Below are 23,391 nucleotides of genomic sequence, written 5' to 3'. Positions count from 1 at the left end.
GCCAGCCCTGATCACTGCTTCATGGCTAGGAGGATGCTAGGGCAGGTGGGGGACAGAGAAGAGCCCCAGCACAGATCCCTTGGGTAGAGCCAGCTGCAGGGGGAGCAGGTCCTCTCCTGCACCCAGCCTTGCTGACACTGGTGGGGGAAGACTCAGGACTGTCTCCCTGTGTGTTGCCAGACCAAGATGAATGTGAGCAGCCTTCTATCTGCCGAGGACAGCACTGCATCAACACACCTGGCTCCTACCACTGCCAGTGCAAGGAGGGCTTTGCCATGGGCCCCAGAGGACAGTGTGAAGGTAAAGCTTGCTGCTCCCAGCAACCCCTGCTCCTTCAACCTACCCTATACATGGCTGAACACTTCGTTTTCTCATAACTCTGTGCCTTCTCCTGTGGGTAGGACACCCCCACATTTGTCTGTCCTGGGCCTTCCCCGTGGACTGCCTGTCCTCTCATTTGCCTGCAGGAGGAACAGGGTTTCCTGGGCAGAGGGAATGGAGTTCTCCCAAGATTCTCTCCCATCTCTCCAATGACCAGCCCATTCCAGCTTCCCATTATGGAAGGACATGCCTATATATTTTCATGCCACCTTAGCTTTGTCACAAAATTGTCATGCTGGCAGGTGGGCTGCAGGGAGAGCAGGCTGCAGAGACTCAGGCCACCCATCCCCACTGCATCCCATTCACATGGCAAGACCTGGGCCCTTCAAAGCTGTCACCCTTGTCAACGTATGTTGTGCTTGATCAAAGACTCCCCTTTCTCAGTAGCTCATCTCCATCACAGAGTGGAGGCTATTTTAGGAGGCAGTACAGGAAACAGGGCATGCACAGAATGCTGCTTCCCCCCACACAGCCTCCAGAAAGCAATTTCCTTAAGGACAACTGAACTGGAGGTTGCATCCTAATCATAGTTATGAAACGCCCTGATGACACGGCCCTGCACAGATGTTCTCTGATCCTGTTCTCTGCCCATGCACATTCCTGGCCTTGGCAACACCCCGCAGCATGAGTTTAGCTGCTGACTTATGTCAGCCCTCAGATGTGAGTGTAGGATCCTGAGGGATAGGTGGGGCCATAAGAGATTTTGTTTAAGCCTCAGCAAACTCATCTCAACTCCTATCGGGTATCACTGTGCCCTGGAGGGAAACTCTGAGGATCCAGCTGGAGAGGACACATTGGAGACTGCTGCACTGTTTACCTTTGAGAGCCTGAAAGAACTGTGTTTCTTGGCAGATGTCAACGAGTGCATGGATCCCAGCTCTTGCCCCAGTGGGAGGTGTGTCAATACACTAGGATCCTACCAGTGTGTCAGCTGTGGGGCTGGCTACCGGCCCAGGAACGGAAGATGTATTGGTGAGAAATTTGGGCTGCCTCTGGGCAGCACCCTTGCCCCCCATGGCAGCGCTCCCTGTAAGCCTCAAAAGGAGCAGGGGCACCGGCAGCATCCTTCTCCTGCAGCCAGCCAGCCTGTTTGGCCAGAGCATATAGCACTTGTAGCTTGTGTGGAGGGACTGCCCTGAGCACCCTCCCATGCCATGTTGCCTTCTGCTGTATCACACAGATGTGGATGAGTGTCTCGTGGAGGGGACTTGTGCTCATGGACAGTGTGTCAACCTGGATGGCTCCTTCCGCTGCTCCTGCTACCGGGGCTACGAGCTGGCACCTGATGGGAAGAGCTGCCAAGGTACTGAGGAGCCATGTGTCCAGACACTCTGAAGGGTCACATAGTCCAGAGGGTTCCCTAGGCTCTCCCTAAGCACTTGGCTCTGCCTGAGTCCTGGCCATCATGCTGGCTGGTTCCCCCAGCACATGTGCCCCTGGTCATGGTTGCTCTGCATTTTTTTCTCTTATCCTTCTCTCCCTCATGTGTTTATGCAGACATCGATGAATGCACAGCCCGGGCTCCCTGTCCCTCTGGACTCTGCCTCAATACTGAGGGCTCCTATTCCTGCATGTCTTGTGACACCGGCTATGCTGTCTCCAGAGATGGCAGCATGTGTGAAGGTATCCCTTCCCCAGGAACAGAGGAGGGGATGCTGGAGGAAATGAGGGAAGAGACATTGCCATAGCTGGTTTATTGGTGGGGCAGGAGGGCTTCTTTATCCTCAGAATCCTTTTCCAGCTCTTTAGATTGCTGTTCAGCAGAGAGCATGGAAGGCTGCAAGTAGATGCCACTTGGAGCAGCAGGAAGGTGATTTTGCTCTCACAGGAAAGAGATGGGGGGAAGGACTCCTGGTCCAGTGATGATCTAGAAGATGCTGACAAAAGCCAGAGGAGTACAGGAGGCCTGGAAACATTGGCAGAGTTGTGTGTCTTTTAGTTCAGAGCTGTGTGCATATACATCAAATGTAGGCCTTCAACAGAAGGAGAAACCTTGGGTCCACAGCCCATGGAGAGGCTGTGAGGACCCAGGTTTCATTATTTTTCTCCAGCTCCTAATATACCTTGGACATGTTTAAAAGGGAAAGCTTAGAACAAGGTCTCTGCTATGCCAGGTATGCTGGCAGAGACTTAACAGCAGCACTGATTTGTGTTGGTTGCAGTGCTGAGACATGAGAGTGCTCAGTCCCAGCTTTACAGCTCAACTGCCCCAGCACAAGCAGGAAAACATCTCTGATGGCTGACTGTGGGGGGGATATCCTGGGCTTGAGATGGCTTGATTCAAATTCCCTGTTTGGAGCAAGGGAAGGGAAAGGGCAGAGCTGGCAAAGGTATTTGTTTAAAGAATGGCCACGTGCTGAGAATTTATCTTTGGAGCACTGCAGAGCCCTGCAGCCTGCACGTAGCTGGCAAATGTAAGATCTTGCCTTTGATGTGACTCTCAGAAGGATCCCCCTGTATGGGGGCCTCCAGGAGGGGAGGAGAGGGAAGTTTTCCTCCCTTAATTCTCCTCTGTTTTGATGTCTGAGAAAGCCAGTGTGAAATGAACTTACTTTGCATTTGATTTTTGGGTGTGATGGAAGAGCTGTGGTTTGATGCCTTACATCTGCCCTCCCCTTTTCCCAAGACTCCACATGAGCTGCCCCATTTCAGCCACCTTGCCCCAGCCATTTCATGAGGGCATCTTATCAGGGTTTGATATTGTTTGGGTCACACTGACCTGATGGCAGGATGGTATGTTCCTCCCTGCCTTGGCTGGTGGCCTTGTCTGGATTTAGGTTTCATATTTGAAACGTGATAAGGGTTTTGTGATAGTTTTTTTGTAAATAAACTAGATTTTGGTTCCTCTCCAGAAGGATTCAGTAATACTGCTTCTTGCAACCCTCTGAGACTGAAAAGCTGGGAATCCTGCCCTAGGGTAGTAGGGATCGATGCTCTTTGTGCCTGTGGCACGCTCAGTGCTCTGCAAAGGGGAAAGTGTTCCTCCCTACCTTCAGGAGCTGCCAGTCTCAGGGCTTTACCTCCTGTCAGTGCAGTGTTCTCCCATACTTGCCCCTACCTCAAGGGCTGCAGGCAGTCTGCTGGCATCTTGCAGCCCTCTGTGTGAGGGACGGTATCCATCTCTCCTCTGCTGTGAGCAAAATCCTCAGAGTGACAGCAGATTCTGGCCAAGGCCTGGGAGAGTTGGGTGAGAGACGGTTTGTGGAGAGCTCTGCAGTTGGGTAAGAGTTGGTTGTTGTAGGGCCCTGGACAGGTCTTCCACAAGAAGGACATTGTAGACAAGTCTGGCAAGTAAGAAAGCAGAGCCTCAGAAGGTGGGGCTAGTGCTGTGTTGCTCTACTGATGTTTGCTCTTGTGCAGTTGGCTGAAGGGAGGATTTGTCAACAACTGTGACTCTGCATTGGCCTCTTGGTGGTTGTTGTATGCAGAGCAGAGTTCTGCTGGAGACAAACACTGGGGTTAGCAGTATCCCTGTGCTCACAGAAACACTGAATGTCTAAGGCTGGAGGGGACCTCTGAAGTTCATCTCATCAACACACTGCTCAAGCAGAGCCAGTCTGCCCAGGACTACATCCAGATAGTTTTTCAGTATCTCCAAGAAGGGAGACTCCACAATGTCTTTGGGCAACCTAGGCCAGTGCTCTGCCACTGTCACAGAAAGAGTGTTCAGGCAGGACCTCCTGTATTTCAGTTTGTGCCCCTTGCCTTTGGTCCTGTCACTGGGCACCACTGACTTGGTGCTAGGACAGTGTTTTGCTGGTCCCTATGATGGAAGGGAGTGAAGAGTCTGGGCTGAACCTGCACACCCCAGTAACAGGGAGTCTCTACCCTCTTCTCACTGTGGTTGGATAGTCTGGGAGGACAGCTCAAACCCACTTTGCAGGCCAACAGCTGGGTGATGCTTCTGTGGATGGAGATATTCTCCAGTGGTGGCAAGAGCTGGGGCCTCACTCTGTGCTGTGCCCTTCTTCTTGGCAGATCTGGATGAGTGTGAGGACCCTGCTGTCCAGTGCCTGGGGGGAGAGTGCAGAAACACACCGGGCTCCTATGAGTGCCACTGCCAGACTGGCTTTGAGCTCGTCAATGGCACCGTGTGTGAAGGTATGAACCTCATCCACGCAGCCCTCTGGGTCCCGGACATACTGGATCCTCCTTTCTCAGCAGGGAGGATGCTGGTGCTGAGGCAAGCGATGCCACTGTGCATGGCACATCCATAAGGCTGTAGTCAAATTTGGGCTCACCATGGACAGGGAAGATCTCTGTTTCCATGGTGAGAAAATAAGGGGCTAGGAGCCCTTTGAGGGCTACCTGTAAGAGACTGGGAACAGGGAATCCATGTGGCTTTGGTGAAGGATGTACCCCAAGGCTGGGTGCATGGTCCTGATTCTGCTCCCTCTGCAGATGTGAATGAGTGCCTGAACAGTGAGATCTGTAGTCCCAATGGCGAATGTCTCAACAGTCAAGGATCCTACTTCTGCATTTGTGCTCCTGGCTTCTCAAATGTAGGTGGTGGAATCAGCTGCCAAGGTGAGTTGACGGGTGGCGGGAACATACCTTAGGTCCTGCCCTCTGCTTCCTGCCCTGCTGTGAGATTCAGGCTGATGTTTTGGTCTTGACTTCACAGATGTGGATGAATGTGCAGACAAGTCTCTGTGCTCACAAGGCCAGTGTCTGAACACGGAAGGCTCCTACAGATGTCTGTGTGAAAATGGATTCAAACATTCCCAGGAGACTGATGATTGCGTGGGTGAGAAAACATTGCTGAGGAGATCAGCCTCCCAGAATTTGAGGGGATGAATGAAGCCAGTGCAGGGGGGAGGGCAGTTCTCTCCCAGCACTCAAAGTTGCTGGTGACTTGTAAGGAGGACTAGCACTGGTTCAAGGCCTCTGGCCAACTGAAGCGGACCCAGGTGCTGCACTGAACAAACAGGGTCCCCATCTGACCATCTTCATCCCCTTGCTCTCCTTCCTGCAGACGTGGATGAGTGTAAAGAATATGGGGATGCCATCTGCGGCACATGGCGGTGCCAGAACAGCCTGGGCTCCTACCGTTGTATCATGGGCTGCCAGCCTGGCTTCCACTGGACCCCCCTGGGTGACTGCATTGGTAAGTACAGCCCTGGCTCTCCCTGTCCCTCACCCTGGCAGGAACATGGTGCTTGTGGGACATCTCTGCCAGAGGCGCAGGGGAGAAGGAGGAGGAGGAAATGTGTGGCTGGTGGAGAGGCAGATAATGCTGAGAATTTGTTTTCTTGGCTATGCTGCCTGCTTGCGTCTAGACTTCTCTCTTCCTGGCATCTGGAACAGACACCGCATTGTGCTGCTTTCCGCTTGGGGAGAGTCCTGGGCAGGTTACAGCCATTCCAGGCTTGGGGCTGGACCACAGCTCCCTGTAAGCTGTGCTTGCTGGGGCTACTGCCAGTCACCTGCCTGGCAGGCCTGGGTGAGTGGAAAGGCTGCTGGTACCAGAGCATGCTAGGCTAGCAAGTCTGGGTTTGAAGCCCAGGCTCCAGCAAAAAGGAAAGAGCAAAGGGGTTTTTGCAGTTTTTGAGACTCCCCCCCAGCTCAGGAAAGGTTGCAGCAGGGAGGAGCTGCTGTCAGCCACTGAGCTCTGGGCTGCACTAAGACTCAGCCTTAGCAGGTGGAGCTGCTCCTGGCCTTGGGAACCTTGGGCTGTGAACATACAGCTGTTCTGACTGCTCCAAGAAAGCTTCCATGCAGTAGCTGGAGCTTGCAGGCTCTGTGTCCCTTTACAGCTCTGCAGGAATCTGCTACCCTCAGCCACTCCTGCCAGTCACCTCCCATACTTCCCATCAATTTTCCATTCCCACCCTGCCCCTATTGCTCCATTCACATGACTTCTTTGTGGCTCTCAGTGTTGCAAGTAGCTTCTCTTAACATGCACACTCATAGGTAACTGGAACAGCCAGACCCAGTCTCCCCCATCAAGGAAATGCCTGTCACAGTCCCAGATCCTGGGGTCAGAGCCGAAGGGCCTGAGTAGGGGGTGTCCACTGGGAGAAGTGGGGACTGGGAGAATTCTTGTTTCTGGCTTTGCTGCAGACATCGATGAATGTGCCAATGAGACGCTGTGTGGGAGCCACGGCTTCTGCGAGAACTCAGATGGCTCCTTCCGCTGCCTCTGCGACCGTGGCTATGAGAGCTCACCTTCCGGGCACTACTGCATTGGTGAGTCTGCAGTCAGTAAAGGAGAGCCACTGGCAGATGCCAGGCTGGCGTCCCTGCTGTGGATGGCTCCCAGACCACAGACAGGGACTGCACTCACGCATTGAGAGTCACACACATGGACAGGGCAGCTCATGGAGTCAAAACCCCTTCCCTTATCACAGCAGATCTTTGGGATTGCAAAGGACCAGGCTCTGAAAAAGTGAGTGTTTAACAGTGAACATGGAGCCCTTTTCTGTCCAGGTGGAAAGGAAGTCCTTGGGGGATGGAGGCACTGAAGGTGCTAGGAAGGTACTTTAATGGGTGCCTGTAGAGAACAGGCAGGGTGTATTATAAGGAAGAAAGTTTTCATTGTGAGGACAGGCAGGCAGGGGAACAGTTGCCTGTGATGTTTGTTCAGTTGCCATCCTTGGAGATTTTAAACACCCAACAAGAAAAAGCTCTGAGCAGCCTGGAGGGATCTTGTAATTGAGTAGGAAGTTGGACTGAAGTTCTCCAAACCTAGATGATTCTGTGATCTAGCAACCCACTGGATTTCAGCAAGCTGGAGTTCAGGTTCTGGATCCACTAAGAGCAGGGCATGAGGCTCCTGCCAGACTTGTGTTGAGCCACAGTGTGAATGTAGTTCTCAGCTCGTCCCTAGCATCCTTCATCTCCCTACAGCTGGGTAGCTTCATGCTGCAGACCATGCACAGGCTGCCCATGCAGAGGCAGAGCTCCTGCTGCCCACTGCTGCTCTTTGCTTTGCAGATGTGAATGAGTGTGAGCTGATGGTCGCCGTGTGCGGAACTGCCCTTTGCGAGAATGTGGAGGGATCCTTCCTGTGCCTCTGCCCCAGTGACCACGAAGAGTACGACACAGAGACAGGGCAGTGCAAGCCCCGAGCTGCCATGGGTGAGTAGGCAACTGCGACAGAGCACGGGGGGCAGCTAGAGCAGGAGTGTGGTAGCCCTGGCTGGGGTGAGATAAAGATGAGGGGCTGACAGGGCTGTACAAGCCTCCACAGATAATGGGCAAGTTTTAGTCTGGGGAGAGCTCAGAAACCTGAAAGTGAGGACCTGGGAAGGCCACACTGCTGGTGATGGGTGTGCTCTGGACCTCCTAGGTCTGGGATGCTGTGTTGGGGTGCCAAGGGCCCCATCCCATCCCTGCTCTGCTGTCTTCCAGAGGGCTCCGACACACATGCAGCCCACGTCTCTGATGGTGCAGAGCGCAAGCAGTGTTACTACCACATCAGTGACGTCCGCCTGTGTGACAGTGTCCTGGCCAAGAACATCACCAAGGAGGAGTGCTGCTGTACGGTGGGGGCAGCCTGGGGTGACAACTGTGAGACTTACCCCTGCCCCATCCCAGGCACAGGTAGGACTGTGACCCCACCACACCAGGCAGGGCCAGTGTTCTGCCTGCCAGCTCCACCTTGATTGCACTAATAAGCTGCTTCTTTTCTTTCCATCTCCTCTTGGCATCTGTATCTTGTTCAGTGGAATACCAAGAGATCTGCCCTCTTGGGAAGGGCTATATTCCCCAGGAAGATCTGCTCTCAGGAAAAGTCTCTTTCACAGGTACTAGCACCATTTTCTTTCATTTCTTCCAGGGGGAAGAGGGAGAGCAGTATGTAAAACCCTGCATGAAAATGCATTGACAAAACTATCTCCCTAGGCCTATCGTGGGGGATGCTAACATCCTGCTGCTGTTTTCCCCATTCCAGAGAAATCCCAGACTGCCAGTATTGTTGAGCTGGAAGTGCCCCTGCCTCCTGTCCTGCCTCGTTGCTGGCAGTGATTCTTTCTTGGTACAAGTCTCCCATTTTGAGCCAGGGATGGGGACCATTAAGACACAGCTCTTCCAGTTACTGATCAGATCTCCCAGTGGCCAGCTTGCTCCTTCTTTGACACTTTACCTCCATGGGGGTTGTGTGCCTAAGATACACATGAATTTCCTGTTTGTGAGTGTCCTGCTCGCATCATCCCTCCTCCTGCTCTGTCTGGGAGTGCTTCTGCTCCCAAGCATGGGGTCCGTGGGAGAGGTGGGGGGGCTCACTCAGGGACCTGTCAGTGATTCAAGCAAGGTGCTGTGACAGCCTTCTGCAGATATAGCACCCAGCACACCTCCTTGCTTCCATGGCTCTGCTTCCTGAGACACTTGCCCTCCCTCCATCCCTCTTTCAGACATGGACGAGTGTGAGATATTTGGCTCTGAGTTCTGCCGCAATGGACAGTGTTTGAACACAGTGCCAGGCTACAAGTGCTTCTGCCGTACAGGATACTTCTATGACTCCAGCAGGCTCGAGTGTGTTGGTAAGATGGCCTCAAGAGCAGTGGATACCCCACTGCACACAGGGGGACAGCTGTGCTGCTACACCCAGACTTGTCCCTGCTGGGCCAGTCTAGGTAACAGGCTTCCTGGGACCCTCCTGGGGAACAAGAGAGGAAGGCCTGAGGGCCATGGGGTCCCCGTTTGGGCAGGGAAAGGGTCACATTGCTCATGTCTGCTAGCCTGAAACATTGCCTTGTCCTTGTGTATGGGCAGATCAGGATGAGTGTCAGAATGAAGTGTACTGCATCAATGGTGAGTGTCTGAACACAGAAGGCTCCTACCACTGCTTCTGCAGCCTCCCTCTTGTGCTGGATGCCACTGGCAACCGGTGTGTGAATTTCTCCAGCAGGGCAGGTGAGCCTGATCCCCCACTGCAGCACACCTTTGCCCCACACATCCTGCCCCATGGCTGGGTTCTCTAAGAGGGAGCAGTGGGTGGGGACTTGGTATCTGGCTGAGGTGTGTCAGCACCAGCACAGGGTGCACCCAGGGCAGGGAGGGGGTAGGAGCTGGGGCACATGGTCATCTCTCTTGGAACAAGATGGACAGGCACTCTTCTGGATGATTTCTATGGCATCCTTTGCTTGTGTCGCTCACAGATGCCGTGGAGGAGTATGAAATCCACCTGGATGTCTGCTGGCAGACTGTTGCTGACTACATCTGCCAAGACCTGCTGCATGGACAGCAGACCACGTACACTGAGTGCTGCTGCCGGCTCGGCGAAGCCTGGGGCCAGAACTGTGCACTTTGTCCCCACAAGTCCTCTGGTAAGTTGTGTGGTGTGGGCAAGCATCTCCCAGCAGAGGTGGGAATGGGCTGGGCTGCCACTTGTCATGTCATGTGTAAGATCGCTGCACTGCTGGAGCCAGCCCAAGGAGTAGGTAACCCCACACACACTTCTCTAGGGCTGAGCTGCACCAGTGGGTAGAATGTACCTGAAATTGGTTTGCAGCAAGTCCAAGGTACTTGAGGGGAGAGTTGCCCTGTGCATCCTACTGCTTCTGCACACGTTAGGAGGTAGTGGTAGCTGGGGATGGGAGCACCCTGGGATTTGGGGTTCTTGCTGCTCAAGAACCTGCTGACCCCAGACAGGAACTAGTCTTCTTGACAATCCACATTCAGCAGCTTTGCAGGGCGCTGAATGCACGTCTGGCTCAGCTGACCCAGCGTGGATGCACACCCTCTGGCCTTATAGTGGACCTTGAGTCAGGTTGCACTGACCCTTTCTTTTCCTCACCACCTGCAGCGGATTTTGCTTTCCTGTGTAATGGGGCCAGTGAAGACAGTGAGAGAGGGGCTGAGCTCCGAGAAAGACCTAGGTATGAGTACGGACCGGGCTTGGAAGAGCCCCACTATGGCCTTCCCAGCCCCTACTACAACTACCTGGAGTCTGAGTACGGAAACCCCGAGGCCAGTTTCCCTCGGAGGGTACCCAGCAGTGAGATTCATGGCAGCCCTCTCCACCATGGCCCAGCACGGTCTCCACCCCGCTACCTGCCCAGCCAAGCTGGTGAGTATTGGAGACAGAGCAGTGCCTTCCCACCCAGACTGTGTCCATGGAGACTGCCTCATAGTTCCCACCCTGGCCGGGCTGCTCCAGGCTTGGAGCAAGCTCTGTTCCTGGATGTTCTGAGTCAGTCCTGAGTCAGTCCTGGTCAGTCACTGTCTTGCTGCATGCCCGATATTCCCTGTGTGACTGGGCTGAGGCTCACCCTGCTCTGATCCCACCTTGCCGCCCTCCAGGTCTCTACGAGGGCTTCGAGGGGCTGCAGGCGGAGGAGTGCGGGATCCTCAACGGCTGCGAGAACGGGCGCTGCGTGCGCGTCCCGGAGGGATACACCTGCGACTGCTTCGACGGCTTCCAGCTGGACATGACCCGCATGGCCTGCGTGGGTGAGTGAGGCCCCGCGTCCCCTGGCCGCGGCTGCTCCCTGCCGGTGCCGGCCGGGACGGCAGCAGGAGCAGTCCCGCTCTTCCGATTCCTTCCCATACGGCTGGGAGGGCCCTCGTGGAAGTTCCGCCGGCCACTTTCTGCTGGCATCTAGGTAAGAGCAGCTCGGGGCATCACCGAGAGCGGCTGATGTCTCCTGTCTTCTCATACCACTCTTGTACATCACAAGCCATTGTTACTGTGCTTAATGTCCTCTACATTCGCCACTGCCGTGGTGAAATTCCTCACTTTCTACCCTGCCCTATGAGACATGGTTTCTAAATTTTCTCTCTGCATTTCCTCTTAATCCCTATGCCATGTCTCCATCCTTTTCACTTATATGTCTCCAAGCCAGCTGAGACCTCAGGCACTCATAAAAGCAGATGAAGACATTCTCTTTTTCCTTAGGCACAGCACTTACTCCAACTCAGGGCATCCTTACTGAACAAAAACAATGGTGCAGCTTCCTCCTACACATACCTCATACACATACCCTCATTGGGGTCTATACCACCCCAAATGCAGCTGTGCAAAATGGCAGCCTGAGATGTTACTCCCTCTTCTGCATTTGTGCACTGTTTTCCATTCATTGGTCATAATGCTTTGCATTTGCCTTCAATTAATTTTGTCTGGTTGAATTTGGACTGCTACTATATCAGAGTAAGTCTGAACCCTGCAAAGTGCTTGCAGTCTGGTGTCACACACATATATTTTATAAGCACGGGAATTCTTCCTTTGTCGACCTTAATGACAACATTTGCTTGGAGTAGGCGTAAGGACAGACCACTGCAGCCTGTGCTTTAAAGGGTTTTTGTTGTAACAGCCAGGTATTGCTAATTGTCTTTGGAGTGCAGCTGTGTGGTCCATTGTGCAATTGCCACAGTTTAATCTACAGGGTATTTTCTCAATCTGTTTGAGTGTGTCATGTGAAAGTGTGTTGAAATCCTCATCATGGCCAAGGCACATCATATCCACCACTTCTCCCTTATCTGACAGGCCAGTTATCAGGTCAGGGAAGAGAACTGATTGGCTTAACGTAATCAGGCCTTAACTGATCTGCACTAGCTATTTAATGATCTTGTTATTCTTTAGAGGGTTATGACCTAATCACTCACAAACCTGAACTGCTTAGGGGTGAGCAGACTATAATTCTGGATTTTCCCTTCTCTGTTTTAGATGATGGTTATGGGATTTATCTTTTGTTGTTTTTCTGAGGCCTCCTTTATGCTCCCATTCAAAGACAACTGTCAACTTTTAAGGGACTGCAGGCAGCATTAAGCACATGAATTTGCGTTGCCACAAACCTTTATGAATGTAACTGCTTTATATCTGATTGTTGAACCTCTCCATCACAGTGTGACCTTTCTCTCCCTGTGTTCCTGCACCCTTGTTTAAACACTTCAAACATGGTCTGGGCCCTGTCTGATCACCACGAGTGTTTATATGATGGCTGGAACAAAACCAGTGTTAGCTGCTGCAGCCAGCTCAACTGGCTTTTGTTTTCTCTGTTGATAAGAAATAGACTGACATTCCCCATTGTTTCCTGCTAACATATTTATGGAGCCTTTGCTTGTTGCCTTTTCTATCCTGAACTAACTAGCCCTCATTTTACACTGCAGCCTGTTTTTTTTCCTTTCAGTTCTTCTGCTTGATTCTTAGTCATCACCATGTTTTTACCTTGCTGACTTCAGGCCTTTAGAATATTCCTGCAGCTGCTGCAGCACTTCCCCTCTCACTTCCCTAAGGCAACAGCTTACCCATGCCCTGAAAGTGGGCTGTGTGTCCCCACCCCTGCCCAAGTGGGCAAACTCCAGGACTTGGTGCAGACTGTTAGAACACTACGCTGTTGATTCTGGCTTTTGGGTCTCTCTGGGCTAAAGTGTCCTTGTTTCATTTCTCCTCTCGACTTGGTGGCCAGACCAGCCTTCTGCTCTTTCAGCTTTTACTTTCCTTTGCTTCTGAGGCTGCAAAGCACATCTCCCTTGATGTGCCTGACTTCTCCTTGGGCTTCCGAGCAAGCCGTCCTGTTCATGGCAATGTCTGATCCTGAGGTTTAATGTGAGTCCATAAACTCACATTTGGCTGTGTGTGAAGTCTACCTTGTTCCTCAAGCTCTCTCTTCTCATGTTTCCCCTCTCCATCTTCCTCCTGTGACTGCTTTCTCTTACCTCCCTTAAAATTTTGCTTCCAGCATTCCTCCCCGGGGTTGCACTTCTCTTTCTTTGTCAGATGGCCCCCTCCACCTATGCTAGAAATAATCCAAGGTCCCTGGGGTGGCAGAGCACTTTGGTCCTCCCAGGGTCCCTTGGCAACCGCTGGGGCCTTCTTTCTCCCTTGGCCAGCTGAACCCATCAGCTTCTCCCCACCCCCTGCTGATCAGTGGGGGTTGAGTCCGGAGTTTGTGTTCAGAGGGGTTGGGCCTGCCTTGGTTGGTGAGGATTTGGGCTCTGTTTGCACCTGTGGGTGCAAACAACAGTTCTGGGGTTGTATGTGGGTGCTCTGTCCTGCTCATGGCCCCACCACAAGTGGGTGTATCTCAGGCAGAGTGTCTGGGTGAGTACATGTAGCAGAGCAGAACTGTCACAGTAGGGCTCACATGCACACTGCAGCCTGACAAACTTGCCAACTGAGCACTTTGGCACAGTTTTCAGGTTAATAAAATAAGCTGTTGTTTGTGCAGCACGAAGTCCCTCTGTGTTTTGGTCCTGGAGGTGATAACCGGCCTCTCAGGGCCACCATCAGTAGCCTGGTTGACCTTGTTGGATCAGAAAAGGGCATTTTCCAAGGCTAGAAGTGGCTTTTTCCCCAGATCTTAGGCTATTACAACTTGTTAGCCAAAAGCTGCTAACCAGCTTTTGTCACCAGGGTGTGTCACCAGCTGCAGTGCATGGAGGGGCTCTTGTCTGGTGTACCTGGGGCAGGGTACAGTACTGTGCTGAAGGACACTGGGGATGCCACCCTTGGATACTACAGATGCTCTGCAGATATGCTGAGGGCATGGGAGGCTGGTGGGGTCACTGTGGACATCCTGAAGGTACTGGTTGGGGGACAGGGCAGGCAGAACCTGTGTGGGAGGGCTAGGTGGGGACAGCAGGGGCACAAGGAGATGGCTGTGGGTGTGGGCTGGGACTACTCAGTGCCACCAGCTCAGCCCAATCCTTCTCCTTGCAGATATCAACGAGTGTGAGGAAGTGGGCAACCCTGAGCCCCTGTGCCGAGGCGGCACCTGCGAGAACACAGAGGGCTCCTACCGCTGCCAGTGCTTGCCAGGCTACGTGGCCCTGGCCCGGTCACACCACTGTGTGCCCCAGACAGCCCAGAACCCAGCAGCTGCGTAGCTCTAGGAGAACAGGGGTGAGGGTGCTCCCCTGCACATGGCTCTGGGACCTGGGAGCACAGAGAAAGGCCTCCCATGGCTGTGGGTGCTTCGAGGCTCTTTGTTCCTTCGCCTTCGAAGTGCACAGCTTCCCCACACCCCTCTCTAGGTCAGGGCTGAGCTCCCAGCCTCTGCTCCCCTCTTGGCCCTGCCAGCCCCTGCTCTTCCTGCAGCAGAGCCCACCCCAGCCCTCAGCACCTGTCACATTGCCCTGTGTCATGGAGGCTCACAGGACACCTTCCCTTGCCACACAGCCCCTGCCTGTCCCCCTCACCCTGCCAAGAAAGGGGGTTCGTCTCCCTGCCACTGCTGCACTGACCTAGTGACAAGCCTTACCCACACCGCGGGTGCTGGCCCCACTCCTTGTGAAGCGTCCAGCCCCCAGGCCGGAGCTTAAGATGGGGGTTCCACCCCAGCTTTCTAGAGCTGCTGCCTAACCTTGGGGCATGGGAAAGAGGCCTGAGGGGCCCCAGGGCCAGCTCTCCCTGTGGCCCTTAGCCCTATACTTTGTGCCTCATGCGTGCTGGGCAGGGGGAGGGGGAGCAGGTCCAGCTTCCTTTCTGTAAAGTTGTTGGTGGTTATTTTTTTTTAACTGAGTCTGCTGGAAACTTCTCTCATGTTGTTAAATAAAACATTTATTTTGGGCCCCTGTGGCTCAAGACACTGGGGCTTGTCAGAACTATGCTTGTCTTGCCTCTGCCAAGGGCATAGCAATCCCACTTGTAAGCCAATTCTTAGCCCTCTCAGCTGGCACATGGCCTCCTCCTGGCCCCAAACCGGAGTAGGGAGCTCTGCCAGGCCAAATCCCCAGCCCAGCACCAGTGGCAGGAGCCAACTCCAGTCCCTGCAGAGAGCACGGAAGTTGTAGCTGTTCACACCCTGCCTTGTTCTCACACAAGGGAGCTGCAGTTCCCACGTGAGAAAGTATAGCTTACTGCAGTTGGTAAGGGCTCTCTGGCAGGTCTGGCAGTTGTTCTTCTAGCCAGGCCTCAGTATGAAGACTTTTACCTATGCTGCAGCAAGCAAGGCTATGTTCTATGCCACCACTTCTTCAGGGAGCCTTTGCACAATTTCAAGCCTTCATAGGACTAGCAAAGCAGGAGCACAGCCAGACACTGCCAGCTATCTATGCAGGATACCGCCAACAGAGATGTTTGGCTGCTTCCAGGTCACCCACACTTAGGCCAGCATACCACCTCTCTTCCTGCCTTCAGCTAAGAAGACCAGTTGAATCCCAATGAGAAGATGTCCAGACACTCTGCTTTTCTTCCTGATCCTCTTCACTCACAGAATACAACACAAGCAGATTTTGTCTAGCCTTTATTAAAAGGAAAGTTATAAAAAGAGATTCAGGAGCTCACAGCAGCTCCAAGTTAGTAGTAGTGCAAACCATTGGTTAGAGAAAGAATCATCCCTGCAGAGACATTGAACACCTTTTGGCTTTGCATCCACAAAATGGAAGTTTTCCCAGCTGGAGTCCTGCTGGCTTGAGCAGAAGCCCAGGACATAGCAGGCTGTCAGCTCAGGGAAAGACTCCTCTGCTTCACTGCATGGATAGCAAATGCAGGTCCTAGGGGGCATCCCAATCACAACAGAGCAGGAGAAACATGGGAAGGTGGATGCAGCCGGCATTCTGTAAGAGGCACTGAAGGGTTATCAGGTAGCAGCTCAGACAATAGCCAGGTTCATCACTGAGAATTCCTTTGTGAGGACAGACAGCTCCATGTCTAACAGATAAAGTGCCTCCAAAGAGCAGCTGGAGGATGATGCTCAGTCACTCCCACAGCAGACACTGCTGCCCTTTAAGCTTCTAGGAGAACACCCCAGGGGTGTCACCTAAACACAGTAAGAGCACTCTGCCAGAGGCTGATCTTGCAAGGAACACAGTGCTGGCTGCTCAGAGGCTGCAGAGCTCTGAAGGAAGCAGTAAGAAATGTTTATTATATAAAAGAATTTGGCCTGTGTTGTTTCTGGTTTTCCCCTCCCCAAAGCCTACTAATGGCAGAGCTCCTCAGCTGGTAATCTGCACTGGTATCTTCCAGCAGAACAACATCTGGTCCTGGTCATCTACCAGCTCCCACTTCACAATCAGTTTAATCTGAAAGAGAGAGAAGTAGAGGGAAATAAGAACATTCAGGAAATCTTAAGGCAAGGGCATGGGGAGAAAAGTTATCACTTTTGTGGAACAAGAAGGTTCTGGGAGCTCTACACAAAGAGGACAGAGCTAGGGCCTTGCCCTTGCGTGCAGTAGGTGGGCCCTGCTCACGCACTGATTCCTGGAGCATCATCTGTGGATGGAGAGCACCCAGTTACATGACACAGGAGACCTCCACACACTGCACTCGAATTCCCACTCCCTGCAAAAGTAGAGTGGAAACACCCTGCAGCATCCCTGGCTGAACTGCACTCCAGAGTCTGGGAGCATTCTCAGCAGGCTCTGGTGGGAAGCACGGTGCAGGAAGATAGTGGAGCAGCTGAAGCCACTTCTCAGCAGCTGGAGCTAGGCTGCTTCCTTTGCTGGGCCTGTCCCAAAGTGGGAACTTGAAACTAGAGTCATACAGCAAAAAGAACACCAGTCTGTCTGTGGAGTCTATTCTGTCTCACCAGAACAGAACAAGGTGCCTTCCCTTAAAGGCAGGTGGTGAGACTACTCCAGTATATGCAGTAACTGAGAAGCTGACCAGCTGCCTGCATACTTACACTGGGGTACTCGCTCTTCACAGGCAGTTTATTCAGGTAGCTGTAGGAATGGCCCTTCTGAATGGGGCACTGGATCCCAGACTTGCATCCATCAGGCTCAGGAATAGGGAAGGGTATGTCCACATGCAGCATCTCCCCGTACACCCTTGCTTTACTTCCCTGGCTCTCGATCTCTGCAAAACACAGAGAACACACATATACTACACCTGCCCTTCACACACCCCAGAGGCTGCAAGAACACAACTAAGGGACACTCTTCCTCCCACCCGGATCCTTCTCCGGCCGCCCTTCTCCCCTCCCAGCAGTGGGACACAGAGGGGATCCCCTGCCCCTGCCCACTCCCGCTGGGGATGTGCTCCTTACTGCTGGAGAAGGTGACGTTGATGCTGTAGGATGTCCCCTTGTGGAGCAGGCAGGGCTGAGTGGGGCAGGGGCTCACGTTCACCTCCTGGATGCTGCCGTCTATGGAACCTGCAAGGAAGAGTCGGAATTACCGGGCCGCCTCCGCCTGCTGCTCTCCTCCCGCTGCCCCGCGGCCACGGGCCGGAGCCACTCACCGCAGTCAACGAAGCGGAGGGGCTCGGCCAGGGCGGTGGCGGCGGCGCCCAGCGCCAGGAGCAGAGCGAGCGGGGAGGGCACCATGGCGGCAGCACGCACGGCGGCGGCAGCGGTAGCGGCGGCTCCGCGGTGTCACATGAGCGCGGCGGCCCCGCCCGCCGGTCAGCTGGGCCGGGCCCCGCCCGCGAGGCCGGGCCCGAGCCACCGCGCGCTCCCGGGGGTGGCCGGGGGGAGGAACCGCCCGCCCCCGTGGCCGAGGGCAAGGCTGCGCCCGGGAAAGGGCGGTGGGAGCCCCGTCGTGACAGGGGTCGACAGGACAGCCTGGGAGTGGTGGTGGTGTGCTAGAACTACAGACCTTGGACAGACAGACAGGCTGACACCGTCTCCAAGAGCGCTGCCACTGTACGTGCCCGCTCCCGGGCTGTGCTGGGACAGTCAGTGTCAAAGGCGGCAGCCGGAGGACAGGCTGAGATACAGGCAGTGCCATGGACCGGGAAGCTCTTTTGCTGCCCCTGCTGAAAGGGGATAAAACATAACGCCTACAATGCTGCTTAGTAGACTCGTCCGTGGCCTTGTTCGTACATATCCCATACCTCGTGTTCTGCATGTTGAAAGCTGTTTGCGTAACACGAGTGCCAAGAGTTACATCTGCTGAGTACCTGGCGTGTCTGCCACCTTTCACAGAGCACACACAACGCCAGTTCTGTTTCTCAAACTCGTGAATTGCTAGAGACTCCCTGTTTTGTGCTGTGGATGCCAAGGCAAACCAGGTGATGCTTCAGAAAGCATTTGACCCAAACTGAAGTTTACAATTTTTCAACAATTTCACATGGTAGCAAATTTTAGTCTTTTTGGGATCATGTTAGAATACAGTAGAGGCACGTGAGTGCTGAGTTGGTAGGAACGTGGCAGAGCTGACAGAGTGTCCGCTTTCAGACCTCTGTCCCAGTGAGGTGTCTGCCTGTTCAGCTGCACTGCCCAGTGACTCAGAGGTGGCAGCCCACGCTTTGCTCAGGCCCTCTGCAAAGGATGTCACATCAGAAAGGGGTGTGGGGCTTTTTAATGGGTTTTTTAGATTTAAGGTAAGCATTCAGTATCCAGACACATGCATAGCAGGATACTTATCAAAGCCCTATTAAAAACAAACAAAAAGAAAAAGAAAAAAAAGAACCAACAACAACAACAAATAAAAAAACCACCTGCTGAGACTAAGCCATGTATTTAACACTACTTAGCACACTTTATAACTGACCCAGGTAAAGGCTTTTCCTTGTGCATGGAAAGCATGCCCTTCAAAAGGCTTCCCTTATCCACATCCTTCAAGTCTTACAGATGGTAAACAAAGCTACCTATCTGACTGCTGGTAACAGAACTGCAGTCAAGTCAGAGAAACACCATAAAGTCACACATTCACAGGATAATCAGTCCTTGGAATTTGCTTGGGAGCAAATTCCACAGTCCTTTAAGTCAGGATTCTTCCCTGTGAAACAACTCGCATCTAGGATCAAAATTAACATTTTCCCTCCCAGCACCCCAAACTGGAGTAATAAAAAACCTAAGTGTATGTCTACATCCAAGGCCTTTACAGAAGAAAGAAGCAGAAACCTTCTGCCCAAGGTTTTTAGCTGATATCATACATAACTATGGTGTCAGTTTTGCAATAACATTACTAAAGCTTAAATTCCCCAGGGCAGCATAAGCATCTTGGGCCAAACCGACCTTGCTTTTAGGCACATGCCCCCTGTGACATCTGATAGCAGGCATAAGCCTTCAGCTTCCCTTGGAGTCAAAAATTGCTTAAGAAAGATTCAAATCAACTTCAGGCTGATCTCATTATTTTGTGGATGGAGGCCCTTTCAGATTGCCAACATCACAGGGAGCTTATGCTGCAGTGCAGAAACACCAGTGGAAAAGGCTAAGAAAGCTAGCAGACAAATTCTCTCCAGCAAGACTGATACTGGACTTGTTAATTTTTGTAGTTCAACCAATTCTATTACATGAGGAAAAAGCCTGAAGTTCCACTTCATCAGCTATCTACACCTGATTAATCCAAATCCCTCCAACAGCACAGCACTTGCAGCTCAGTAAACAGATGTGCTTGCAGGCACTGCGGTGTCAGTGAATACAGCAGGCAGGTTCTCAAGAAAATCCACATACAGAGACTAATCAATTAACTGTTCTTTCAGCCAGAACATGCTCCTTTTGCTACGGATCGTCAGAATCCACATTTAAATTCATCACATCCACATTTAAATTCATCACATCCACTCTTAAAAGCCAGAGGTTTTATTATCACCAGTTTCTGAAGCACTGAAACAAGTTTCGTTTCTGTTCAAAATAGATACAAGATGATTTTAGCATCATGTTGCAGAGGAGAAATTAGCAAAATAGCTATGGAATTCAACTCTCTGATAAATCTCTTCAATACAGTGTACTTAAAGAGAGCTAAAGGAACTCCCCAAACCAAGACACCACAAACCAGAATAAGAAGAAAAAATCAAAACACTACCTTAAAAACAGATCGTGTCTACCTATCAGAAACAAGATGACCAAGAAAATCAGAACCCAAGAAGGAAGAAAAACTAGACTGTAACCCTATTAAAAAAAAAAAAAAAAAAAAGCAACCAACCCTCCCTGTACCACATAGCTGACTGAAGGAAAAAATGGCCAGTGATAAGATGCAAGGGAATAGCTGTTTTCCATAGTTACTCCCACCTCCCCTTGTCACACCAAAAAGTTGTCCCCAGAACGAGTCTCTCCTCAGCACAGCAGATTATTAATTATATTAACTGTGACTGACACTAGTTGGCCTTTTCCTCATTCTTTCAGTCTGCAGTAATCATTTCAGCAATGTCCCGAAGACCCTTGAAGCTGCTTGCCACACTTCTGTCACTTAACACCTTTCTGTCATCTTAACAGTAAAAGTGAAGGGAACTCCAAAGTAACTGTCTGGTTTTTGGGGCTACATCCATTCTCCAAAAGGTGTTCACAGTGAATACAGCCACAACATGGAGAAATGCAGCAAGATCAATCTCATACACCCTACAGGAGTGAGAAAGAAAGCTAATGAAATATGGAAAAAAATCAGGTATGATCCCTCTAGATCTCCCAGGAGGCTTTCATTCCCTCTTCCAAAGTTATCAGCTTTTGGGATGCCACATTGATAGTAATCGAGAAAACACCCCAATATGTTTTTATTTAAACATTCAGTGTTCCACTATGCCTGATGAGGATTCATCAGCTATTGCAGGTGCCTGCATTAGTACCACTCCTGCTGGTACCCTGCCTGTGGTACTTTCCTGGCTTTATCCTAGCATCATTAGTGCTAACCCAAGAGTAGGCAAAATTAAACAGCTCAAACCAGTCTTTATCTACATGCTCAGGGTGGAACAAAAAGCAAAAGCCCGTGGTTACAGAAGAATCACTTTGCTTGGAGCAGGATGGTGAGAAAGCAAACTGTGACAAGGTCCCGAAGTCTTCTGATGGTAAATCACCCCCTCCTGCTGGGATGACAGGTTTTCTTCCACCAGTCTTTCACGCAGTCACTGTATGACTCTCCACAGGCCTGGCTAGGGCTGAGGAACAGGATTCCTCCCCCAGAAGCAAATGAAGAACAAAGAGATAAAAGACTCTTTTAACCACGTGCACTCCGTGATTGACCGGCTAGGCCACTGTCACACGGCAAACGATCAGGAGGAGCTGAAACCACCGTGGGACGGCAAGGAGCTCCGGGTGGCCGTAGGGGCCTGCCTGCAGCCGGGGGGGCCCTGCGGGGCCGAGGCTCCTGCCGCCCTTGCTGCGGTGGGAGGCGAGGGACAGTGTGGGTGTGAGGCTGAGCACAGCCGGCAGCGCTCAAAGCAGGGACGATTGGCCGCTACCTGATAAAGCACAGCAAAGCAGAAAAGCCGGAATAAGGGTGAAACCCTAAAACCCAAGAGAGAACAGCAGCTTTGTGCCTTTGAGCGCCTGAAACGCGTTTCCCGAAGCTGAAGCCCAGCACTGCGCTGGAAGGGTCACCGCCACCGTACCGCCACCGCACCGCCACGGCCGCCCGGTGCCGCCCCGCTGTGGGCGCGGCGCTCCCGCCCGCCGCGGCCGCACTTCCGCCATGGCGGCGGGGCGGGGCTGCGCTGGCATGGCGGCGCCGGCGGCGCTTCGGCGGTGGTGGATGTTGGTGCTGGGCGGCCGGACGAGGTACTGTTCCCTTGGGCACTCGGCCCCTTGGACCCTCTCTCGGGGACACAGAAGGTCCCGGCTGCGCGGCAGGGGGTGGTGGCTGTAGGGGCCGGGCCCGCCGCCCGCTCCGGCGGCGCGGCCCCCTCTGAGGCGCCCCTCTCCCTTCTTCCCGAGGCAGCCGGTGCTCCGCTTCGCCGTGCCCAGGCCGAGTGATCCCGAGGCCCCCGGCCGGGCCTGCCCGCCCAGCTGGCTCCCTGCTGCGCTGGGCGTCGTCCTTCTCCGAGCCGGGCCCGACGGAGAGCGGCCCCAGCGAAGGACAGATCTTCCTCAGCGAGAGCTGCGTGAAGGTGGGCACTCTCTGAGCGGTCTGGTGTCTCTGGAAGGGTTTCCACCCTGCCTGCCCTGCCGTCACGCAGAGAGACTTTTGAGTGTTCACTAGTTTGTTCAGCAGGCCTTTTAATACTCCTCCTCTTATTTATTTGCAGAGGCTGCTGGAGATTGCACAAGGATCAGAGTTTCTCAGGCTGCAGGTGGAAGGAGGTGGCTGCTCTGGCTTCCAGTACAAGTTTTCCTTGGACACAGTTATCAATCCTGATGACAGGCAAGGATAAAGGGACAGTTTGGTGGTCATGTGTTACTGTTCTTGGCAAAAATGGCAGGAGGGGTATGTGTGGCATGATAGTGTCACACATTGAAGGGAAGAACCCTGGGAGATAAGGAGCATGCTGAGGTTGTGCCTCTCTGTAAGGTCTTTGGCACAGTTAGTGGTTAAATATGCTGCTTTTTTTTGCAGGGTGTTTGAACAAGGTGGTGCCCGTGTGGTTGTGGATGTGGACAGCCTGGCCTTTGTGAAAGGATCCATGGTGGATTTCAGCCAAGAGCTGATCCGAAGCTCCTTCCAGGTGGTGAGCAACCCCCAGGCAGAGAAGGGTTGCTCATGTGGAACTTCCTTCTCTGTCAAATTCTGACCGGACTTACCATGGATGGACACTGTTTGCAGACACTTTTGTCAGTCTCCAGAGGGTTTATATTTGTTCTTTTCCCTGCTGCTCCCTCTCATCTCCCTTACCCTGTGACACAGCTGTTACACAGTACTGCAGCTGTGTGTATGTTTGCACTGAGCCTGTCTCCAAGACTTAATGGCCTTCCCTTCAGAAACGATGAAGTAACCACGAGCATGCACACAGGAGCATCTTCGGTGTCTTGTGAACCACTGGCCAGGTGGTGCTGACTGGTCTGCCCTATCCTGATTGTGGAACTACTTAACTGTCTCTGCAAGAGAAGGCTGTATATATATGTGTGTGTGGTTATTGAAAGGTCTTACTAAAAAAAGTCTATGAGGTTGATTGGTATTGCTTGTGCATTTACATGCAGGTAGAATCTGGGTTCTTTCAGGCTTATTCCTGACCTTCCAAGCAAATGGGACTTGGAGTCTCTCACATGCTGTCTCTCCACTGCCCAGCTTACAGTGGGCCTTTCTTTTTCTTGCTGAATAGGATTCTCTTGGTCCCAGGAATCTGTGATGGCTTTGTTGTAAGTTCCTGGGATGATGGTTTTTACTTGTTCAAAGTAAGTGAAACCAAAAAAATTGTGGTCAGAAGAATTATACCTTGTATCTTTTATATATAAAAAGATGAAAAGTCTTACATATATAAATATATATATATATATATATATATATATATATATATATATATAAATTACACAGCTCTCTATGCTCCAGTGCTATTTAGGCCTGACTTGGAATTTTAGGACGTACAGGCTCTCA

At 52.4% G+C, this 23,391-nt stretch overlaps 3 protein-coding genes across 5 annotated transcripts in view; 2 read left to right on the top strand and 1 right to left on the bottom strand.

The window, feature by feature from the left end:
- LTBP2 (latent transforming growth factor beta binding protein 2) overlaps nucleotides 1-14,857 on the top strand; it is a 71,165-nt gene extending 56,308 nt beyond the window's left edge. For 2 of the 3 annotated variants that reach the window (XM_050975351.1, XM_018907407.3), the window contains 18 exons: nucleotides 181-300; nucleotides 1,234-1,353; nucleotides 1,562-1,684; nucleotides 1,879-2,004; nucleotides 4,360-4,482; nucleotides 4,783-4,908; nucleotides 5,006-5,128; nucleotides 5,357-5,488; nucleotides 6,445-6,570; nucleotides 7,318-7,461; nucleotides 7,735-7,926; nucleotides 8,049-8,129; nucleotides 8,736-8,864; nucleotides 9,097-9,237; nucleotides 9,483-9,650; nucleotides 10,130-10,393; nucleotides 10,627-10,776; nucleotides 13,985-14,857. In XM_050975351.1, the coding sequence (XP_050831308.1) occupies nucleotides 181-300; nucleotides 1,234-1,353; nucleotides 1,562-1,684; nucleotides 1,879-2,004; nucleotides 4,360-4,482; nucleotides 4,783-4,908; nucleotides 5,006-5,128; nucleotides 5,357-5,488; nucleotides 6,445-6,570; nucleotides 7,318-7,461; nucleotides 7,735-7,926; nucleotides 8,049-8,129; nucleotides 8,736-8,864; nucleotides 9,097-9,237; nucleotides 9,483-9,650; nucleotides 10,130-10,393; nucleotides 10,627-10,776; nucleotides 13,985-14,151 (2,555 nt within the window). In that variant the 3' untranslated portion in view covers nucleotides 14,152-14,857. The remainder of the gene's footprint in view (nucleotides 1-180; nucleotides 301-1,233; nucleotides 1,354-1,561; nucleotides 1,685-1,878; nucleotides 2,005-4,359; nucleotides 4,483-4,782; nucleotides 4,909-5,005; nucleotides 5,129-5,356; nucleotides 5,489-6,444; nucleotides 6,571-7,317; nucleotides 7,462-7,734; nucleotides 7,927-8,048; nucleotides 8,130-8,735; nucleotides 8,865-9,096; nucleotides 9,238-9,482; nucleotides 9,651-10,129; nucleotides 10,394-10,626; nucleotides 10,777-13,984) is intronic. The other variant, XM_030240323.2, reaches the window with a different exon arrangement.
- A 635-nt stretch (nucleotides 14,858-15,492) lies between these two features.
- On the bottom strand, nucleotides 15,493-17,613 carry NPC2 (NPC intracellular cholesterol transporter 2). The gene is made up of 4 exons (XM_009102381.4): nucleotides 17,447-17,613; nucleotides 17,253-17,360; nucleotides 16,890-17,062; nucleotides 15,493-16,287 (listed from the first exon to the last, which is right to left on the bottom strand). Exons 1-4 carry the CDS (start codon nucleotides 17,529-17,531, stop codon nucleotides 16,201-16,203), a joined length of 453 nt encoding a protein of 150 aa, XP_009100629.2. The 5' UTR covers nucleotides 17,532-17,613; the 3' UTR covers nucleotides 15,493-16,200.
- Nucleotides 17,614-19,905: 2,292 nt separating this feature from the next.
- Nucleotides 19,906-22,969, top strand: ISCA2 (iron-sulfur cluster assembly 2). Its single transcript, XM_030240226.2, has 4 exons — nucleotides 19,906-21,641; nucleotides 21,802-21,970; nucleotides 22,109-22,224; nucleotides 22,417-22,969. Exons 1-4 carry the CDS (start codon nucleotides 21,556-21,558, stop codon nucleotides 22,589-22,591), a joined length of 546 nt encoding a protein of 181 aa, XP_030096086.1. The 5' UTR covers nucleotides 19,906-21,555; the 3' UTR covers nucleotides 22,592-22,969.
- Nucleotides 22,970-23,391: the final 422 nt, after the last annotated feature.

Source organism: Serinus canaria, chromosome 5, assembly GCF_022539315.1.
Source record: "Serinus canaria isolate serCan28SL12 chromosome 5, serCan2020, whole genome shotgun sequence".
NCBI classification, from domain to species: Eukaryota; Metazoa; Chordata; class Aves; order Passeriformes; family Fringillidae; genus Serinus; species Serinus canaria.
This window is presented reverse-complemented; position numbering and strand designations above follow the sequence as displayed.

Excerpts from the sequence above, each read along its gene's own strand:
- ISCA2 (XM_030240226.2), top strand. The coding sequence starts at position 21,556 with ATGGCGGCGGGGCGGGGCTGCGCTGGCATGGCGGCGCCGGCGGCGCTT. Across the intron at positions 21,642-21,801 it reads GTGCTGGGCGGCCGGACGAG|CCGGTGCTCCGCTTCGCCGT; the intron begins GTACTGTTCCCT and ends TTCCCGAGGCAG. Across the intron at positions 21,971-22,108 it reads TCAGCGAGAGCTGCGTGAAG|AGGCTGCTGGAGATTGCACA; the intron begins GTGGGCACTCTC and ends ATTTATTTGCAG.
- NPC2 (XM_009102381.4), bottom strand. The coding sequence starts at position 17,531 with ATGGTGCCCTCCCCGCTCGCTCTGCTCCTGGCGCTGGGCGCCGCCGCC. Across the intron at positions 17,361-17,446 it reads CCTCCGCTTCGTTGACTGCG|GTTCCATAGACGGCAGCATC; the intron begins GTGAGTGGCTCC and ends TCTTCCTTGCAG. Across the intron at positions 16,288-16,889 it reads TGAAGAGCGAGTACCCCAGT|ATTAAACTGATTGTGAAGTG; the intron begins GTAAGTATGCAG and ends TCTCTCTTTCAG.